Here is a 14,864-nt window from a genome sequence, read left to right on the forward strand (position 1 = left end):
ATATTAATATTTTTAATGTTTTATGGATGTATTATATTGGCAGTGTGCCTTGTAAGCCGACCTGAGACTACGGGGAGGGCGGGATAAAAATCTAAATAATAAATAAATAAATAAATAAAAATAATCCAAAATGTTATATTTGCCAATAACTTGGTGTAGGAAATAAAGGCAAAATAAACTTTGCTAGAGGTGAGCTGCTATTGAAAAGCTTTACAGAAGGGTTGCTACAAATAAAGGGTCAAAAGATCATTAGACTATAATGAAATGGATCATACAGAGACACTCCTGTTGAACCATAAAATGTCGCAATCAATTATCCTGGGACCTAAATTGAACCTAAGAGTAATACACACCTAAAGAAAACAGCTACTGCTCACTTGCATGCTAATTTCCATGGATGCACATTTAGAGCCCCATGATCAGAAGAAGAGAAAAAATAGGTTAGTTCAGGGGTCATTTGGGGGGGGGGACGCGGGGGGACGCCATCCCCCCGGGTGAGGTTCGGGAGGGCGGGGCCTGGAGCTCCCTGCTAAAATTCTTAGCTGGTATTTAGCCAATATATTCAAATCTGTGGCATTTCACTGGCTTTCCTGGAGTGAGCTCTTTTCCCTCTCTCTCTACGTTCAATTGAAGAGTTTTTCATTTTCCTCTTCTCCTTTGATTGGTGTTTCTTACCTAGTATCAGCTGAACTCAGGGAACTGATTGGCTGTGTTACTGACCTCTGTAGTGTTCACACATTCATCAGACAGCAAAGGAAATGGACCTATGGTGAAAGACTTCTTGTGCAACTTCTTCAGTTTGTCTGTCTGCTACATTTTTATCCTGCTCTTTCTCCAAGGAGCAGAGAGTGGTATGCACAGTTCTATTTTATCCTTGCAAAAACCCTGTAATATAGTTTGGGCTGAGGTAAAGTGACTGGCCCAGTGCTAACTAGTGAACTCCCTGGCTGTGGCTCCAGGGCAATACAATTTGAACCTGGACTTCCTTGGCCCTAATCAAACACATTAACCATGATATACTGGCTGTTTGTACTCTTTTCTTGCTCACACAGTGGGAGAGAGTGTTCCTAAGGGAAATGATGGGTGGTCTTGTTAACAAAGTCCAGAAATCATGCGTGATTGAAATGATAAGGTGTGTCCAATAGGGGGTGAAAAGGCCCTCTGGCCACTGAGGAACTAAATAGCAATTAGGAACAATGTAATGCAACTGGTATAGATCATCTGTGGCAATAAAAGGCAGGAAATCCTTTTAGGCAAAGTACTTAAAATGCATTTCTGTAAATAAGTCCTGAGACTTGGTGAGCCTTTATGCTTTTGCTTCCTTGATGCAATAATAGTTCTCCCACAGAGCTGCAAAGATCGTCCTCCTCAAATCCCTATGGTATCTTAGCACAATCCATAACTGTATGTGCAACTCCCACTGCCTTTCAAAGCACAATATCAACGTGTAGGGTTTGGCAGCCCTCTTACTTTATGCTTCGGTGTCAGAAGAAAGGGCCAATTTTAGTATGTCCATCCTTGCTTCAGTGTAGGTGGACAGAGCATTCAGCACTTCCAAAGACTGGTGTGGAACACAGGGACGTTGTGCATAGGTATCCTAGCAGTGGCATGTGTATGACTGTGAACTTACAAAACAGGTGGAAACTCCCAGGAACATTCAGATTCTAAGTCAAAAGGAGCAAACTATTCTAAGCCTCACAGCAAGAACTGCATAAGGAGTTGCGAAGGTTTTTTTCCCCTGTTTAACCCATTAATCATTTTTAGCTGTGTTGTAATAGCTGGTATTTCTTTAGCATTCATTGGCCTGCGTGGTCTTTCTAGTTCCTACTATTTCCAGCAAACAGATGGGGGCTGCATTGCAACAATTAGCTGCATGAGCATCGCCAACTCTTTCCTTTGGATGGAAGAGGAAAGAAAAATGCTCTCACTCAGGGAATGCTCATACTCAGCTTGGCTGTCCCACCAGGGTGTGCATCTGGTTTTCTTAGGTCCTGTCTCTAGTGAGAGAAGGTCGGGATCTGCATGTATGTGCATACCCCATCAGGATTGCCCACTGAAAGCCTCAGTGCCTTGAGCATTCTGCCACAGTACTTAACTGCTTTTTTGTATGCTAAAGGTACACTTTTGCTCTACTCTATGGGTATGCAAGAAAGGATCCCTTTCTTTTGAACACAGACATGCTAATAGCAAGGGTGAATTGAAGGGAGGATGGCAGATCATCTGAGTCCATCCTGTGCAATGAGTGATGCAGGATTCTATTGCCCCTCCCGGTGTGATGGTGAGGGCAACACACAGGGGTCGTTTCGTAGAAAAAGAGCTAGGGGAACTCATTAGCATAACTCATTAGCATATGCCACACCCCCTGACATCACCGGAGGTGTGTCATAAGGCCACACCCCCTGACATCATCAGAAGTGTGTCATAAGGCCACACACCCCACCCCCAACGGTCCCGGCCGCTGCCGCCGGCCTTGCAGCTCCACTGCCGAGCCCCATGAGGGGCCTGGCGGTGGACCTGCAAGGCCGGCGGGAGTGCAAGGAAGCCCCACGAAGGCCCTCCCTGGCCCCAGGCAAGCAGGGGTGGGGAGAGGCAGGGAGGAAGCAACTTACCCTCCCTCTTCTCCTGCCTCCTCCTGGCTGAATGAGGGCCGGAAGCGGGGCGACCAGAAGCAGGGGGCGGGGCTTCGTCATGTGCCCCGCCCCCCGTACCTCACCCGGGGGAACTGCGATCCCCCCCGAAATGACCTCTGGCAACACAGGAATAAGTACTTTAGAAGAAAGACCAGTAGTAGTACTGTGGAACGGGGGTGGGGGGGTACGTGAAAGGATAGGGGAAATGGGCATTGCAGAAGTGATAGAATATGTTCTGTCTGAGGGCATGTTCAGACTGCATGCTGGAGTAAATACATAGCTATAAAAGGAAAATTCCAATACATAAAATATAAACATTAACCCATGTGTATTTAACCCTTGCTTACATAAGAGTACGTTTAGGAAATGTTAATCATCAAACTTTGGCAAATCTCCAGGGAATGGAAGTCCCACTATTGTGGTACAGGCACTGTGAGCATCGTACCTATTTGATTCAAAGGTGGCAGTGGTGGAAAGTACTGTCAAGTCTCACCCAACTTAGGGTTTTCAAGGCAAGAGACGAACAGAGATGGTCAGTGGGGCTGACCCTCCTTAGCTTCTGAGATTTGCCAAAATTGAGCCAACCTGGGCTATCAACTGATGGCCAACTTAAAAACTGATAAATCACCAGGTCCGGATGGCACATATCCAAGAGTTCTGAAAGAACTCAAATGTGAACTTGTGGGTCTCATGACAAAAATATGTAATCTTTTGTTAAAATCTGCCTCCATTCCTGAGGACTGGAAGGTAGCTAATGTCACCCCCATCTTTAGAAAGGGTTCCAGAGGTGATCCGGGAAATTACAGGACAGTCAGTCTGACGTCGATACTGGGTAAGTTGGTGGAAACTATTATTAAGGAGAGAATTAGTAGGTTCATTGATGAACAGAAATTATTGAGGCAGACACAGCATGGGTTCTGTAAGGGAAGATCTTCTCTCACCTGTTAATGTTCTTTGAGGGGGTGAACAAACATGTGGACAACGGGGACCTAATAGATGTTGTTTCCCTTGAACCCTTAAAGTTCCTTATCAAAGACTCCTAAATAAGCTCAATAGTCATGAGATAAAAGGACAAGTCCTCTTGTGGATCAAAAACTGGCTAATAAATAGGAAACAGAGAGTGAGTATAAATGGACAATTTTCACAGTGGAAGGTGTGGTAAACAGTGAGGCACTGTAGGGCTCAGTACTGGGTCCGATGCTTTTTAACTTGTTCACTAATGATTTGGAGTTAGGAGTAAGCAGTGAAGTGGCTAAATTTGCAGATGACATGAAATTGTTTGGGGTGGTGAGAACCATGGAGGATTGTGAGGCACTCCAAAGGGATCTGTCAAGGATGGGCAAGTGGGCGTCAACATGGCCAATGGGGGTTCCATCTGGCCAAGTGCAAAGTGATGCACATTGGGGCCAAAAATCCTAACTATAAATAAATGTTGATGGGGTCTGAACTGTCAAGAGACTGACCAAGAGAGAGATCTTGGAGTCGTAGTAGAGTCGTAGGGGAGTGGTGGCGCAGGCAATACAATGCCTGCTGTTAACATCTGTGGCGAACAGCCAGTATGGCTGTTCGATCCCCCACCGCGGCCGGGTTGAGCCCCCGGCCTTCGTCCCAGCTCCCGCCAACCCAGCGGCTCTAATTAACATCAGAGGAATGGGTACCTGCCCTAGGTGGTAGAGGGCACCCTCCTCCTGGCCTTGCGCTGGGATGGTGATTGGCGATGCAGAGAATCGGCAGCAGTAACAGCGGCAGAAAGAAAGAAATGGCGGCGGCGGAGAACTGACAGAGGCGACCCAGGATGGCGGCGATTGGATCGAGCAGAGAGCAGAGAGGCGGAGCTGAAGGCGGTGACGGAATCAGAGCTGGAGTGTCGCAAAGAACGCGGGGCGCAAGCGCGGCAGGAGCCGGCTGGACGTTCGCCGAGGCTGCGCTCGAAGAGAAAAGATGCACCACTCCAGAGAAGAAGATTCTTTTTTAAAGGATAACAACTCGCTCGAACCTGGTCGAGGGCCGCCAGGTCGCTGGGAAAAATATATATACAGCAACGAAGCTGTCGACCGAAGTAAGACTGTGCCGGATAAAGGGTGCTGGTAGGTTGTCCCCCCCCCACTACATTGTGGCCCAAGATAGGTTACTGGCTACTATGATGTAGCACCCTGTAAACCGCTCTGAAACCCATTAGGGGTTATGAGCGGTATATAAGTCACATGTAAATAAACAAATAAATAAATAAATAGATAACTCACTGAAAATGTCTAAACAGCATGCTACTGCAATAAAAAAGGCCAACGCTATGCTGGGTATTATTAGGAAGGGAACTGAAAACAAATCAGCCAGTATCATAGTCCCCCTGCTTAAATCGAAATCAGAAAGGATATTATAGCATTGGAAAAAGTGCAGAAAAGGGCAAGTAGAATGCTAAAAGGGTTGGAACACTTTCCCTATGAAAAAAGGTTAAAGCACTTGGGGCTTTTTAGCTTGGAGAAATGACATGATCGAGAAGTACTTTTCTCCCTTTCTTACAATACAAGAACTCGTGGGCACTCAATGAAATTGCTGAGCAGTTGGGTTAGAACGGATAAAAGGAAGTACTTCTTCACCCAAAGAGTGATTAACACATGGAATTCACTGCCACACGAGGTGGCGGTGGCTACAAGCATGGACAGCTTCAAGAGGGAATTGGATAAACTTATGGAGCAGAAGTCCATCAGTGGCTATTAGCCACAAGGTATAGATAGGAATTTTCGGTCTGGGGCAAGTGATGCTCTGTATTCTTGGTGCTGGGGGGGGAGCAACAGTGGGAGTGCTTCTAATGTCCTGGCCCCACTGCTGGGCCTCCTGATGGCACCTGATATTTTTGGCCACTGTTTAGTGTTGGACTGGATGGGCCATTGGCCTGATCCAACATTGGCTTCTGGTATGATTGTTTTATAATAACTGTTTGCATTAAGTTCCCTAACACTGAGAATTATATCTCTATATGGGTTAAAATCCTGAGTATCATTAGACCAGGTTTGTTATTTAGCAACAACCTCCCCACTCTTATACAACACTTCTGTCTGCTATATTTTTTCCAGTATGTATGACATATGATCTTTGCCAAACAATGCATCTGAATACTTAGAGAGTTTTTTCACATGTATGAACAAATACTAAGGTTCCACATAATATTGTTTTTTATTATATTTTTTATTTTGTTTTCTACATACTACAAAACCTAACAGTCATAGGATCCAACCCACATTTTTTCAATTTGTCAACAAGAATATTATATAGGTTCCACATAATATTCTTGTTGACAAATTGGAAAAATGTGGTTTGGATACTATGACTGTTAGGTGGATCTGTAACTGGTTCGGAGATTGCACCCAAAGAGTGCTTGTGAATGGTTCCTCATCCTCTTGGAGAGGAGTGACAGGTAGAGTGCCTCAAGGATCTGTCTTGGGACCTGCTTTGTTCAACATCTTTATCAATGATTAGGATGAAGGAATAGAAGGAATGCATATTAAATTTGCAGATGATACTAAATTGGGAGGGGTAGCAAATACGGTAGAAAACAGAGTCAGGATACAGGATGATCTTGACTGGCTGGAAAACTGGGCTAAAACAAATAAAATGAGAATGCTAAATGAATTTCAATGGGGATAAATATAAAGTTATGTAGGAAAAATCAAATGCATAATTATAGGTTATATACTTGTCTTGGCAGTAGTATGTGCGAAAAGGATCTAGGGGTCTTAGTAGACCATACACTGAACATGAGTCAGCAGTGTGATGTGGTAACTAAAAAGGCAAATGCAATCTTAGGCTGTATCAACAGAAGTATAGTGTCCAGATCACGCGAAGTGATGGTACCATTTTGATCTGCTCTGGTTAGACCTCACCTAGAGTATTGTGTTTAGTTTTGGGTGCCACAATTTAAGAAAGATATAGACAAACTGGAACATGTGCAGAAGAGGGCAACAAAGATGGTGAGGGGTATGGAGACCAAGTCCTATGAGGAAAGGTTGGGAAGAGGGCTCTCCTTCTTTGGAGGTTTTCAAACAGAGGCTAGATGGCCATCTGACAGCAATACTGACTCTATGCACTCAGGCAGATCATGAGATGGTGGGCAGGAAGGGTTGCCTCAACGCTTAGTTCTTGTGGCCCTTTCTTACATGCCCAGGGAAATGCTGATGGCCACTTTGGGGTTAGGAAGCAACTTTTCTCCAGGCCAGTTTGGCCAGGGATCCTGGAGTTTTTTGTCTTCTTCTGGGCATGGAACAGTGGTCACTGGGGGTGTGGAGGGGGAGGTATTTGTGAATTTCCTGCATTGTGCAGGGGGTTGGACTAGATGACCTTGGAGGTAACTTCCAACTCTATGATTCTATGAAATATTGAAGTATTTAATTAAAACAATTATTAGCAATTGGCAGAGGGCTCGAGGGAGAGCACAGTATTCCTTTGGGTCCAGTTTCTTTAAGAATGGTTACTTCGCCTCTCAGTTAACAGAATGTATAGTATCTGTAGCTATGAGGAACAAAATGCTGGGGTTTCCTGAACTACAAGAACAGGTTGGCCTTTGCAGCAAAGAGGCGTATTTATTTGAAGAATTCACATCTCAGCCTTTAACCACGTCTTTCATGGTTGAAAAACTGTGTGTCAACTGAAGATTTGTGGGTGTGGAGGGTAGCTTCCTGTGTGCCTCCCACCCATGCACTGCTACACTGAATAAACTGAAGAGGCCATGCTTTTGACAGAGCCTTTTGGCCAGTCTAGATACAAATGCCTGCAGGAAATGCCCCCCCCCTCAATCCCCTTTCATGTTTGCTGTATGGAAGCCTGTTCATTTTTGAAACAGGATCATATCTCAGGAATGTTTTCTTCACCCACCTTTGTATGTACAGTCTGTTGACTGGAATGTGCCTTTACAGTCTGTTAGTTCATTCAGAGCTTTAGATGTGCCCACAACAGTGATACCTAATTATGCATTGCTGTGGGTGGTAGATATATAAAGTATATGTAAATTGTATGTTTATTCAAAGCGTCTTTAGTAAACTTTTGCCCCTGAAGGGATGGTGGAAAGAACTGATTGTGCCCCACAAAATAATCCTCCAAAGTGTCAAGTTGCCTCTTGGTTGGGAGAGGAAGTGTACAAAAAGTAGCAATTCAAATGGAGTGATTACTAGATTTATCCTATCATGAATTTCTCCATGCTTGTAAAGCCTTCCAAACCCAGTGGCCTTCACCCATTTTGTCTTTCTCAATGAGTTTCTGAAGTTCCTTTGGTTTTAGGTGAAGCAGTCCTTCACTCTTGCAGAATTCCGGCAGCCATTTTGAAAATACCTGCATTGGCAAATTTCACACGCCATTGGCTACTACTTGTTTAATATCCTCCAAGCCAATACATGATCTTTTTGCTGTTGCGTTAATTTTCTTAGAAATCACCATATTCTTCATTTCACATCAAGCTTTCAGGACTTCATGAGAAACATGAATGAAATCAAAGAACTCTGGAGAGTAGGGTTGCCAAGTCTGGGTTGGAAAATACCTGGAGACTTTGGGGGTGGAGCCAGGAGAGGGTGGGGTTTGGGGAGGGGCCTCAGCACAGTACAATGCCATAGAGTCCACCCTTCAAAGCAGCCATTTTCTCCAGGGGAGATGATCTCTGTCAGCTGGGGATCAGTGGTAAAAGCGGGAGATCCCCAGGCCCCACCTGGAGGCTGACAACCCTACTGGAGAGGGATGGGTGCTCTCACTTTGCTCTGGGTAACCAGGGAAGATCAATGGTAAGGTGTGTTTCCCTCTCATTCACCACTTCTTTTGCTTCTGGCATGCGCTGCACAGAATGAAGTTTGTGGTGCTGGTAGCACAGTGGACTCTTTGCTGGTTTGGGGAACATGGAAAAATATCAGACTGTGACCACCTTTGATGACAGCCACAACAGCTAGGATGGAATAGGTCCTGAGAATGCGGCCGGGGCAAGAACACTGTCCCACAGCCCCTAGCTGCAGTGCGCTAGAACCTTGGCACTGAACCGGGCAAACAAACCCTCATGTTGCATCACAAGACAGTGTGCAGTGTTCCCCTGGCCTAGGTGTATTCCGAATGATGTTGCTGGGCATGGAAAGAACTGCAGTCTTCTGGGCAAACCTATGTTATGTTTTTCACTGGAAGCATATTTGGTTTGGAAAATTTCTGGGATTCTCAAGTGACGATTTCTGAGGGAGTTAAAACTTTTGGTCATGCAAAAGTAGGATTAGATGCTTGTCCAATCAAAGCAGACTGAGCAAGTGAAGCACAGACCTGAAATCAAGGGAATAAATGTTCTCCTTGTGAAGCCCACAAATAGTTTCCCTTGATTCCCCTTCTATTTGGGCTGTATGACATTTCTCATTTACTCGTGTAGTTAAATCATGCGGTTATAATGACTGAGGCTGGTTAGCCAACAGCTTAAACCCTCTTAAACTTGTGTCGCAAATAGCAAAGTGTATATCTTCCTTTCATACTTCCAAACTCACTTTGACCCATATAAGGGGCAGACACTTTAACCAGTAAACTGACTGACAAATGGGACATCCCCCCCCCACCCCCGTTTTGCCCTGAATAAATTACTGTCTTCAGGAAGCCTTCCTGCTGGGCTTTGCATCAAAAACCAAAAAGGTTCGTTACAAATCCAAGTATAGGCCAATTACTCAAAACAATATTTATAACCTAAGTAATATCAAAAATACATGTATATTGTCAAAGGGTTAAAAACATTTATGGGCCCAACTGTAGCCTCACTACAGAATAAAAATATATACACAAGTGGGAACTATTGCAACACGATGCGCTTTGGCCCAGTAGGCCTTCCTCAGTGGTCAAGCAATATTTGTACATAGAGGCTCATAATACAATAGTAAAACCAGGGGTCATTTCGTAGAAAAAGAGGTGCAGGAGCTCATTAGCATAACTTATTTGCATATGCCACACCCCCTGACATCACCAGAAGTGTATCAGAAGGCAACACCCACCGCTCAGGCTCCACTGGACTGTTCTGGATTGCTCGCTATTGGGGGGGGGACATGCAGATCTGTCCTCGCAGAGGAAGGAGAGCTTGTACCTGAATAAAACTTGGTCTTAAAGGTGCCACTGGACTGTTTTGGACCGAGGGGTGCGAGGGGGCTCTGCAGCTTACCTGGCTGCTTCTTGCTCTGACTGAGGGCTGCTGGGAGCAGGGGGTGGGGCTTGTTGCATGTGCCCGCCCCCTGGGCACTTTACTGCCAGAGCTCCGCTCCTGTGCGCTCCTGCAGGAAATGACCCGAGTAAAACAATTTACAAATTGATGTAGGACCAAAAAAGTGCACACCATTTATGGTACATTGGCTCTGATCAGTTGTCTGCACCTGTATTTTCTGGACCAAAATCAGAAGGCATATAACAGCAACATTACTCAGGACATATGCATCTGACTATGGCACAAGGCTAGACTCCAGGAGGCCTCATAAACAGTCTCATGCCTTGTGTAAATTGATCTTTATTATAAAACTCCTTTTTTGGTCTTACATCAACCTTTATGTACACATGCATTTTTGATATTACGTATGTTATATATCTTGTTTTTAATAATTTATTTATTTTATTACATTTATACCCCGCCCTCCCCTATGCTTGGTTTGTAACTAACCTTTCTGGTTCTTGATCTCAATTTTTTGGGGGTTTCCCCCCCTCCCTTCTTTTCTTTGCATCAAAAAACCACGATCTGAATTTTGAAGTTTAGAAATCAATATCGGTTCTTGAATCTGGAGAAAGTTATTCATTCTAAGTTCAATATGAACAGCAGCAGGACACATTTTAGCTGACTTGTACTTTTTGAATCCAAAGCAACAGCTCAGGTCCTTGAATTCCAAGAGAAAAGTACAGGAGCTCAGTACTGCATATGCCAGCATGCAATCGTCTGGCTGCTGAACAGAAATCTGCTGGATCACAAAACTGCTTGCTCTTTGCTGTGACCCCCCTTTTACATGGCTGGTCTTTGTTGGTGATTATGTTACATTCTGGGACATTAGGATAATCTGGAAGGAAGGAAAATGGGGTGATAATGACGCTTAAAATCAGTGCGTTTGCTCTCATCCAGTTTAAACAAAAGATTTTGTATTGATAAATTTTAGTGGACAAATAAAACAAATGACCTGCAGGACCTCTGGAACATTCGTTTCTGCAGAAGGAAGGGCCGTCCACCATGTCCCCCTCCCCAAGAAACATCACTCTGTGGAAGGGGCGGGGTCTTCTGGAGACACAGAGCACAAGATGGCCTTGATCCTGTGGCAGCAGCAGTTCTGCACAGTCTCCCCCCCTCCCTTTCATTCACTTTTTATTGATTTGGCTTTCATCTCCAAGAACTATGTTCTTATTGAGGCACAAGGCAGGAGTCCCTCCGCTTAAGCCGACTGCTCATTGGATCTTTGGCGCGAGGGGATTTCCATGCGTAGCTCTAATGTTTCTCTGTCCTGCATTCCAGGGTCCTCCGTGCCCCTTAAAGCATTCGGGGACATCACCGACTTCTCACCTAGTGACTTAGCTGGAAGGCAAAAGAACAGCAATGGCCAGGGCTCAGTCATACTTGGTAGAAGAGATGGTGCTACCAGTTGATTATCCACATATCCACCCAAACCCTTTTTCTTGTACCAATATTTCAGTACTAAGTTGACATTATCGTAAGCCTCCATTCAAGACTTAATTGGTTAAAAGCAGAGGAGCAGTGCCTATCTGTGTGGAAGCCATTCACTTGACCGTCAAGGCCCTCTGTAGCCAATTCCACATGACTGGTTATAGTACTCTTGGGCGTGGAAAGTGAACATTGTGCTTTTTGGACTGGTGGTGGTGGTGGTGGTGGTGGTGGTGTCACAACTTTCATCCAGACAGAAAAAGCTGTCCCAGCTAACATAGGATACAATACATTCAAATACAAGTCTGATGCCAGCTTTTAAAACAGGTTCTTGAGACAGACAAAGGCAAGTCTCATTTTAATTAAGCATGCAAGTAACTTTTTCCTATTCTACCAGTGATTATGACCTAATTATGAAACTCTTGCTGGCAGGAATGTGGGATTCTCTGGGGTGGGGAACACAGCTAGATTCTAACTCTATTCATCTCCGTAGATAAGATGCCACCAGAAACTGGAAGATGGATCCTCTTTAGCAGGAGCTATAGGGGCAAATGCCTTCACATTGCTAAACCCTAGCACTGAAAACAGATCCTGGGACTGAGCCATGGTTCAGTTTAAGCCTGGCCTCCATTTGTACACTGCCTGTATCTTTTCACAGGAGTCCATGTCTATTTTGTGTCACTTTCTCTTACAAAAGACTCATTTGGAAAAGCCTGGAATCCTTACAAGTTAAAGTGCATGCAAGAAATTTCTGTTGACAAAGATGAGTGCCTGAATCACTCTCACCTTTACATTGTTGGGGCTTCTTTAAGGGTGTTTAGCCTTTCTTTGCCCTTTCTAACATGATTGAGGCCACCTAAAAAACTAGCATAATTGTTTTCAAGGCTACAGCATGGCACAGACTATTCCACACTGGACAAACTTGCTGCTGTCAGGGCTGCCCCCATGCATTACAGAATTAATAGTCCCATCTATATACACAGTTGGGTGCACTGTGGCATGTAAGAAACAGGAATGCTTTATCAAAAGCACATTTGCAAAGTTGTGAGATAATATGATTGGCTGGCCCAGTGTCTCTCCAGCGTGTATACATTTTGCACATGTAGCCCAAAAATGTGCCTTTGTCTCTCACAAGTTGTGGAAAAAAACAGCTCAGGGACTAGATGGCAATAGGGTATACATGCTAACAGGCTCTTGACATTCATATGCAAATTGACAGCAGAACCTCATTGGCCCTCTCATGCTGGCTTTTTGCAGAAATGAATTTTATCGGGAGGATTTAATCGCTCTGTGCATTGATGGATCTTTCCTTTCCTCTTTCCTATCAATCTGTGGATGGCAAGCAAAGTTCACTGGCAAGTCCTGTGCATTTCCATGTTCGTAGGTAAGTAAACAAGGCTCTTCGGTTATGCTAAACAGCTCCATGATTTCCTGCCGTGCTTTTCAATCAGTCTGGCATGCAGTCCCATTGTTCTAATTGACTGTGTCTGCAATTATGTCTCAGATGTGATTGTTTCGCACCTTGCTGCTACCAGAAGGGAGTTCTCTACAATGGACAGATGGATTGGCAGGAGCTGAGATTGCAAACAGGCCTAGAATCAGTCAGCCAGTGAGTCATCTCAGTAGGAGCCTTTGTAGAAAGGGGCTACCAAGGGCTTGTTTGAAAACAGTCTCAAGCAATGGCTACTTTCCCCCCAGCAGAGCTTTCGTGGTTGTTGCTCTGTTGCTTACACATCATGCAACCCTTTGGCTTGTGGCAGAGAGTGTAATGAAATGTAGCCGGAATGAGCCCTTATCTATGCAGTGGGTAGGTGCTCTCTGCCTCATGTCTGAATTGTAATGGTGTTCGCTCATTTTAATCTGTTATCAGCATTTCCTATGGGTTTCAGAGTCCGAGGTGAAAACTTGGGTATGAGGGCACAACGATTAGACCATTTCCTGGGGTGGGGGACAGTTTGCGAGGTGAGGAATAGAATTCAACAATTCCCACGAGGAGTCATGAGAGTTATCATTATTTTATTAATATCACTACATCTAATAGTCAAGTGGCTGACCCCTGCGCCAATCACAAAAGCAGCAAGATCAGGCCGCCCACAAACAAAGAAATGGTTTCTAAATATGAAAGAGACTCCTTTGTTATGTTGAAAAAATTAAATCTGTAAATTAACCATAAGCTGCTTGATGAGGACTGAATATGCTACACAGAATGTTGAGAGTATTTGAGTCAGTCAAAGAGAGAAAAAAGAGGGTGGGTTTAACTTGCCTCTAAGAATTTATGAAAGTCTAGAGGAGAAGACTTTTCTGATGTGGGACATGAATCTCCAAAATGTCACCCTTACATTCAATACTTTCTCAAAGGTAAACAGCACTTTACTCTGATAACAAAGGGACAGCTAGATTTAAGATCAGTTTGATCTGCTGCAATTATCAGGTAATATTATTTACCTCCATGCCACAAAAAGCTTCAGCTATTAAGCCTCTATTAAAGGGGCAGAATTGCTTCCCCTGGACAGCTGGCAACCTTACGTATAAATCTGGTAAATAAACAAACTTGGTAGCGCATGAAACTCAGAAATGCAGCAAAAACCAGGAAAAGGTAGGGTTTCTACATACCGGAATTGGGGTCTGGTATTTTTCAGAAATACTGTAATTTTTTTCAGGTCCAATAGACCCGAACCAGAAAAGTGCCAATTTAAAAAGTTGCACACCCCTAAACAGAACATTGAGAGCAATGTTAGTTAGTTAAAGTGGAAGACAACAATGTGAAAGACGGGGGAATTGGCTTGCTTAAGCCCCCAAGAATTCAGTATCCTGGAAAGGAAAACTTGGGTCTCTGTGCAAGGAATTTCGAAATTACTTCTCACCCCTGCCCCCAATCCAGTGAATCCTCCCAGCTAGTTCCCTCTAATAGCAAACTTCGTGGTTAAGCGCCTATCACAAAAGCAATGAAAGCAGCCCTCCTGCAGACCAGACTGGGGTTTCTGCAAATTTGAGGTTCCCTAGATATTAGTTTGAACATTAAAAAAGAAACTCCTGAGGAAGAATAAATAGCCCAGTGAGGACTAACTTTCCTCATTGCCCTCGGAATGTTGAGAGGGGAAACAAATAAACAACGGGAAGTAGGGAAATTAGCTTTCTCAAACTCCTAATAATATCCTGGAGGGAGAAATTTAGGGAGGGGGGAGACTTTCTCAGTTCTTCTCTCCCCACTTACCATTTCTCAGAAGCCCCCAGTAGTATAAAACCAATGAAAGTTTATGTTTGAAAGCAGAAGTTTGCCTCAAAAGTTCACATTTGTGGATAGTTTCTATCCTGTTCCAGTAATAAACCATTTTAAAAGCAAAGTACAACGCAAAGAAAGTGCAAAGGAAGTAGGAACGTCTATTGACTGGCTGGAAATAGAAGCTCCTGATAATCCCATTTGAGTCCTGAAGTACCTGACAAGCTGCGCAAAGACCCTCTGGCAGTGTGGGGACGAACTGGGAGGCTGGTGATGTCGGGGAGGGTTGGTGGATGCCTTTGGGAGGAAGATCGAATTAGCTTGGGTTTCATTCTTGGAATATCTGATGGACAAAGCACAAATGGAGGGGGAAGAAGAGAGAGAGGTT

General features: G+C 44.3%; 1 protein-coding gene across 1 annotated transcript in view; it reads right to left on the minus strand.

Moving 5' to 3' along the window:
- Nucleotides 1–11,029: 11,029 nt before the first annotated feature.
- The window catches only part of QRICH2 (glutamine rich 2), a 68,647-nt gene continuing 64,812 nt past the window's right edge, over nucleotides 11,030–14,864 (minus strand). Inside the window, exons 19-20 of the mRNA XM_015423997.1 lie at nucleotides 14,694–14,819; nucleotides 11,030–11,169 (exon numbers count right to left, since the gene is read on the minus strand). Coding sequence (XP_015279483.1) covers nucleotides 11,030–11,169; nucleotides 14,694–14,819 — 266 coding nt within the window. The remainder of the gene's footprint in view (nucleotides 11,170–14,693; nucleotides 14,820–14,864) is intronic.

The sequence above is a fragment of the Gekko japonicus genome, unplaced genomic scaffold (assembly GCF_001447785.1).
Source record: "Gekko japonicus isolate JY-2015 unplaced genomic scaffold, Gekko_japonicus_V1.1 scaffold442, whole genome shotgun sequence".
NCBI classification, from domain to species: Eukaryota; Metazoa; Chordata; class Lepidosauria; order Squamata; family Gekkonidae; genus Gekko; species Gekko japonicus.